The 6,918-nt window shown below is 38.5% G+C and overlaps 1 protein-coding gene across 1 annotated transcript in view; it reads right to left on the reverse strand.

The window, feature by feature from the left end:
• Positions 1-1,118: 1,118 nt before the first annotated feature.
• The window catches only part of LOC113475124 (protein eyes shut-like), a 7,228-nt gene continuing 1,428 nt past the window's right edge, over positions 1,119-6,918 (reverse strand). The window contains exons 3-13 of the mRNA XM_026838740.1: positions 6,901-6,908; positions 5,988-6,862; positions 5,519-5,687; positions 4,630-4,746; positions 4,213-4,333; positions 3,711-3,927; positions 3,161-3,420; positions 2,827-2,981; positions 2,193-2,319; positions 1,566-1,632; positions 1,119-1,344 (exon numbers count right to left, since the gene is read on the reverse strand). Coding sequence (XP_026694541.1) covers positions 1,205-1,344; positions 1,566-1,632; positions 2,193-2,319; positions 2,827-2,981; positions 3,161-3,420; positions 3,711-3,927; positions 4,213-4,333; positions 4,630-4,746; positions 5,519-5,687; positions 5,988-6,862; positions 6,901-6,908 — 2,256 coding nt within the window. The 3' untranslated portion in view covers positions 1,119-1,204. The remainder of the gene's footprint in view (positions 1,345-1,565; positions 1,633-2,192; positions 2,320-2,826; positions 2,982-3,160; positions 3,421-3,710; positions 3,928-4,212; positions 4,334-4,629; positions 4,747-5,518; positions 5,688-5,987; positions 6,863-6,900; positions 6,909-6,918) is intronic.

The following is a 6,918-nucleotide window of genomic DNA, read 5'->3' on the forward strand; positions in this document are numbered from 1 at the left end:
ACATACGTGGTTACTCGTAACCGTGCACGAGGTGTATGAAACAGAACACCCGTGTTATAACGACTGTTGTTGCCCCGCCATGCGAGGATAAATAAGTTACATACGTGGTAACTCGTAAGCTGGCACGAGGTGTATGAAACAGAACACCCGTGTTATAACGACTGTCGTTGCCCCGCCATGCGGGGATAAATAAGTTACATACGTGGTTACTCGTAAGCTGGCACGAGGTGTATGAAACAGAACACCCGTGTTATAACGACTGTTGTTGCCCCGCCATGCGAGGATAAATAAGTTACATACGTGGTTACTCGTAACCGTGCACGAGGTGTATGAAACAGAACACCCGTGTTATAACGACTGTTGTTGCCCCGCCATGCGAGGATAAATAAGTTACATACGTGGTAACTCGTAACCGTGCACGAGGTGTATGAAACAGAACACCCGTGTTATAACGACTGTTGTTGCCCCGCCATGCGAGGATAAATAAGTTACATACGTGGTTACTTGTAACCGAGCACGAGGTGTATGAAACAGAACACCCGTGTTATAACGACTGTTGTTGCCCCGCCATGCGAGGATAAATAAGTTACATACGTGGTTACTCGTAACCGTGCACGAGGTGTATGAAACAGAACACCCGTGTTATAACGACTGTTGTTGCCCCGCCATGCGAGGATAAATAAGTTACATACGTGGTAACTCGTAAGCGAGCACGAGGTGTATGAAACAGAACACCCGTGTTATAACGACTGTTGTTGCCCCGCCATGCGAGGATAAATAAGTTACATACGTGGTAACTCGTAACCGAGCACGAGGTGTATGAAACAGAACACCCGTGTTATAACGACTGTTGTTGCCCCGCCATGCGAGGATAAATAAGTTACATACGTGGTAACTCGTAACCGTGCACGAGGTGTATGAAACAGAACACCCGTGTTATAACGACTGTTGTTGCCCCGCCATGCGAGGATAAATAAGTTACATACGTGGTAACTCGTAACCGTGCACGAGGTGTATGAAACAGAACACCCGTGTTATAACGACTGTTGTTGCCCCGCCATGCGAGGATAAATAAGTTACATACGTGGTAACTCGTAAGCGAGCACGAGGTGTATGAAACAGAACACCAGTGTTATAACGACTGTCGTTGCTCCGCCATGCGAGGATAAATAAGTTGCAATTATTCACTAATTTATCGACTTTTTCATCCACCTGTAAATCCCACACTTGGCAAGTTACCAACTATCATTCCCATGTTAGGGTAACCCCCCAAATATATTGATGATGTCACATCCAACGAGAACATTCCTGATTGGTCGATTGATTTAATTGTGATGTCATTATCTGTAAAACATGACACAGAATAAAAGATGATGACAAAGCACAAATATGATGACACAACATAAAATAAGATGACACAGCAAAAGATATCATGACATAGCATTAAATATAATGACATAGCATCATTATATTTAAAATAACATAAAAAGATCATGAATATAACATTACAAAACAAAAAAAATCCTGGAAAGCACAAAATAAGATGACACAGCATAATTATTCACCGTCATAATAACGATCAAAATTCAAAACTTTCAAATATCCGAGATTTTTTATCCTACCAGCAGATATCTGTAAACAATAAATAAAACGGTTATTTTTTATAGCGAGAGATACGACTGATAAAGTACATAAGAAATATGTAACTTTGTTTGTGGTTGTTTTATGTATGGCTGATAATTTGAACAACCAATTAATGACCACAGGGTTGGAGCAATTGCTGTTAAGTGTATGGTGTTGTGGCTTAGTGGTAAGGCGATTGTATCACAATCGTAATTAAAAGATATCTGTTTGGATGCTCAATACTGATAGACGTATGTGTCCTTGGGCCCAGAAGTAATTGATCCAAGGCTCCACGCTGCTACCATTGTGGGCGTGTCCTTGGGCAAAACACTTAACAGCAATTGCTCCAACCCAGTGGCCACTAATGAGTTGTTTAAATTGTCAGCTATACAAAAAGATCGTTCACCTACAAAGTTACATATCGGTTGCCCCGCCATGCGAGGATAAATAAGTTACATAAGTGGTAACTCGTAAGCGGGCACGAGGTGTATGAAACAGAACACCCGTGTTGTAACGACTATCATTGCCCCGCACAAAGTTACATACTTTATTCAGTTATATATACATACCTCGTGCCATTGGTGATTGTGAACAAACAACGGGTGTTTTAATATTGTGATGTCATTATACCCGAGAGAAAATTGTAGATAAATGTGATTTTCTTGCAAATAAACACTCAAGAAATCACAATTGTTGCTGAAAGAAATTTTTTGTTGCTTTTAAATATTATGGCTGTATTATAAGCTGTCTGCATAATAAACACCCAACATAAGTATTATTAAAGTTATTATGTGTATTGCTAGTATAATAGCGACCACGCTTATTTTCTTCCAATTAATTGTAAATAGGTTTATAACTTTAAGCGTGTTTTAAACTGTTGTTTTGTCGCTATATCCTCTGTTTTTGTTTTAAATATTTCTAAATCCTCGCTACCATAATCGAATAGACAACAAAAAGTTAGTTATTTTTATAGTTATTACAAAATTAAATATGATGAGTCTTATTGAGTGAGGAAAACGTTTAGTGTGTTCTGGTTTTATAAATATTACAGATTAGGCTGGTGGAAAGTGTATGTGGTTGGTAGGGGTTATATATCCTGGTTTTCGATTAAAATATTTTGTATTTTAGGTCCGCTGTAATTTAAGAAACAAAAAGTTGAATTAAAATAAAAAAATTCAAATCAAAAAACTTTAAACCGCTTACCTGTCTCTATCGTTATCGACGTAAAATATTAACCCCGTTTGTGACACGGGTTTAATTTGAACTTTAACCTCTGTACGCCGACGAAGGGTCACCGGGTCAAAGGTCATCCATGATGTCATTGTATCGTTGAACAAGGGGTCACTAATCGCGATTTGCTGAATTTTCATGGAAATGAAAAACATTTTAAAATTGATTCTTTGTCGAATGTATCGTACAGTACTGTGGGGCAAGATGGGATATATTTAGCATACAATATCCCATATTCCCTCATCGTGTTTCAATTGTTTCAGCATCTTTAAACGGTAATGTAAAGAAAAAAACAACATTTTTTTACCTTTTCGCAATTTTTGCCCGACCACCCGATGGAGCAAGAGCACACGTAATTTTCCTCGACGTCAGCGCATGTGGCATTGTGCAAACACGGTGAGGACAAACATGTAGATTTTTTCTCGGAGCAAAATTTCCCGGAGAAATTTTGGGAACAGCGACATTGAAAAAATGTTGCTGTGATGTCACAATGACCCTCGCTGCCACAGGGGTCATGAGGGCAAAGGTCATGTGGGGGGCAAGCGGTGACCCCGCGACCTGACAAAGCTGAAACATAGGTGAATTCCTATTGTAATTCAAACAACAAATATGAATTCGCAAATTCAGGCAACAAAAACAAAGCTGCGTAAAACAAACAAGAAAAACGAATTGTAATAAAGGTTATTGAAATAGCGTTAATAACGTGGCAAATAGCTAATAAACAAAAACTTCTAAAATATTTATGTTTAAACAGAATGTCACAATATTTTAGTTGCTACTTCAAAACTAAAACATAAATGAGCAAATGCAACACAAATAAATTTCCAAAACAGTTTTTCACCCAAAAAATCCTTTACCTTTTGTGCCAAGAATTTCCACCCATTTGGACAACTTGGAAAACGAAGTTTGTTTTTTCTTCAAGCATTTTTTCACAGTTTTTAGAACATTTACTTCAAGACTGAGAATACAACCGACAAATTGTGGTTGACCATCTACCCAGCCAAGTCTAAGTTCATAGTTGGAATTGAAATTTAAATCTTGAAATTTTGTTGATGTGTTTTTCTTCACATGTGTCTGGTGTATAAGAAGACACCCATGTTATAACTCGACAGTGAGCATGAGGTGTATGAATACACCATGTGTGTTTGGTGTATAAGAAGACACCCATGTTATAACTCGACAGTGAGCATGAGGTGTATGAATACACCATGTGTGTTTGGTGTATAAGAAGACACCCATGTTATAACCCGACAGTGAGCATGAGGTGTATGAATATACCATGTGTGTCTGGTGTATAAGAAGACACCCATGTTATAACTCGACAGTGAGCATGCGGTGTATTATGACATCATAACTAACCATATTGTTAACTTGCATCGTTGCATTGACCCCATGCCTTTGTACCAACACATCATAGATATCATATATATTACCGAGTCGTTCTGATGATAAGGCAATTTCCCCAACTCCCAAGTTGTACCTGGAAAATATTCATATATCTCATGCTCGCTGTCGAGTTATAACATATATATATATTTGCTTATCCACACACTGCAATAGCTACAGCAGCTCGACTGTGGGCATGGGAGTGGCAACCATGGATAAGTCACTCAAGTTTCCACCCACGAGGATATAAATGACCAAACCAACCAAAAGTCATGTCTACTGATCCACACACTGCAATAGCTTCAACAGCTTGACTGTGGGCATGGGAGTGGCAACCATGGATAAGCCACTTTCCCACCCACGAGGATATAAATAACCAAACCAATATACCTTAGTCTGATTGTCTGATTCACAATATCAATTATAAAGTAATCAGTAGCCATTGTAATATCTCCAAGAAACAGCAGCAATCCATCTTGCGTTATATCTTTTGCAACGAACTTTAACCTAAAAAAAATATTTACAATTTTTTTTCAAACATTTTGCACAACTTGAAGGGAAATTATACAAAATTTATGTTTATTTATGTGAATGTTAGAAGAAGGCATCTATTTTCGGTTGATCTGTCAAAAAGTGATCTTCCATTAATTAACATTAAAGCACCTTTTGGAAAGCTTCAACATTTAGTGAGGTTTATGCCGTAGCACCCTAGGTGTTGGGGTAACGGGCCAACTCTGGTCCAAACCCAAGGTCCATGGCATGCCTCACTGTAGGACCTCACCCATATAGAATGTGCATATACAATGTTGGGGTAATGGGCCAACTCTGGCTTAAATCCCAGGTCCCATGGCATGCCTCGCTGTAGGACCTCACCCATATAGAATAAAATGTGCATATACAATGTTGGGGTAACGGACCAACTCTGGTCCAAACCCAGGTCCATGGCGTGCCTCACTGTAGGACCTCACCCATATAGAATGTGCATATACAATGTTGGGGTAATGGGCCAACTCTGGCTTAAATCCCAGGTCCCATGGCATGCCTCGCTGTAGGACCTCACCCATATAGAATAAAATGTGCATATACAATGTTGGGGTAATAGACCAACTCTGGCCTAAATCCCAGGTCCCATGGCGTGCCTCACTGTAGGACCTCACCCATATAGAATAGAATGTGGATATACAATGTTGGGGTAATGGGCCAACTCTGGCTTAAATCTCAGGTCTCATGGCATGCCTTACTGTATAACCTAATGCAAAATAGAATATTTTTATCAAACCTTAAATTTGTGCTGTGTTCTAAACCATTTGGTATTGGAAAAGTAACAAAAGAAGGTACATCTATGTTCTTAGAAAATGCAATTGTCTTTGATGTGTTCATAGAGTTGTCTATGACATCACAATGGTTACCACGCCAACCATAATTGCAAACGCAAATCCAGGATTTATCTGAAAATTGAAAAACATGTTAATAAAATAATTTACATCGTTGTTATAGTAGTAAGTTTGAGGTTGTTACTACTGTGGCCACATTTTTAAGCAAAGCTCTTAACAGTAATCGCTCCAACCCAGTAGTCACTAATCAGTTTTCCAAATTTTCAGCCATACATAAAAACAATCACCTAAAAAAATAACAAAGTAGGAACTTATAAGCAAGCATAAGATGTTTGAAACACAGCACTGGGCAATAAGGACCATTGTTTTCTTGCCACGTGAAAATAAATAAGTTACATTTATTTCTTTAATTACCTTTTTTAATACATGTACCCCCATTCAAACAGGTTGTTTGTAAACACCCAATATCTGGTTTTAAATTGGCTTTATCTGGTTCTAAATTGATTTTATCTGGTTTTAAATCGGTGTGTTCTGGTTCCAAACTGGTGTCTTCTGGTTCTAAATTTGTGTCTTCTGGTCCTAAATCGGTATTTTCTGGTTTTAAATTAGTTTCTTTTGGGTCTAAATTGGTGTCTACTGGTTCCAAATTAGAGTCTTCTGGTTCCAAACTGGTTTCATCTGGTTTCAAACTGGTTTCATCTGGTTCCAAGCTAGTTTCATCTGGTTCCAAACTGGTTTTATCTAGTTCCAAGCTAGTTTTATCTGGTTCCAAACTGGTTTCATCTGGTTCCAAACTGGTTTCATCTGGTTCCAAACTAGTTTCATCTAGTTCCAAGCTAGTTTTATCTGGTTCCAAACTGGTTTTATCTAGTTCCAAACCGGTTTCATCCGGTTCCAAACTAGTTTCATCTGGTTCCAAAGTAGTTCCATCTGGTTCCAAACTAGTTTTATCTGGTTCCAAACTAGTTTTATCTGGTTCCAAACTGGTTTCATCTGGTTCCAAACTAGTTTCATCTGGTTCCAAACTGGTTTCTTTTGGTTCAAGACTGGTTTTATCTGGTTCCAGACTGATTTTATCTGGTTTCAAACTAGTTTCATCTGGTTCCAAACTAGTTTCTTCTGGTTCCAAACTAGTTTCATCTGGTTTATAACTAGTTTCATCTGGTTCCAGACTAGTTTTATCTGGTTCCAGACTGATTATATCTGGTTCCAAACTAGTTTCATCTGGTTCCAAACTAGTTTCATCTGGTTCCAAACTAGTTTCATCTGGTTCCAAGCTAGTGTGGCTTCTTTACCTGGCCCATTTATGAAAATCGCCATTTTCTACGGAATTTTCTTAGGTAAG

The sequence above is a fragment of the Ciona intestinalis genome, unplaced genomic scaffold, assembly GCF_000224145.3.
Source record: "Ciona intestinalis unplaced genomic scaffold, KH HT000106.2, whole genome shotgun sequence".
Taxonomy (NCBI): domain Eukaryota; kingdom Metazoa; phylum Chordata; class Ascidiacea; order Phlebobranchia; family Cionidae; genus Ciona; species Ciona intestinalis.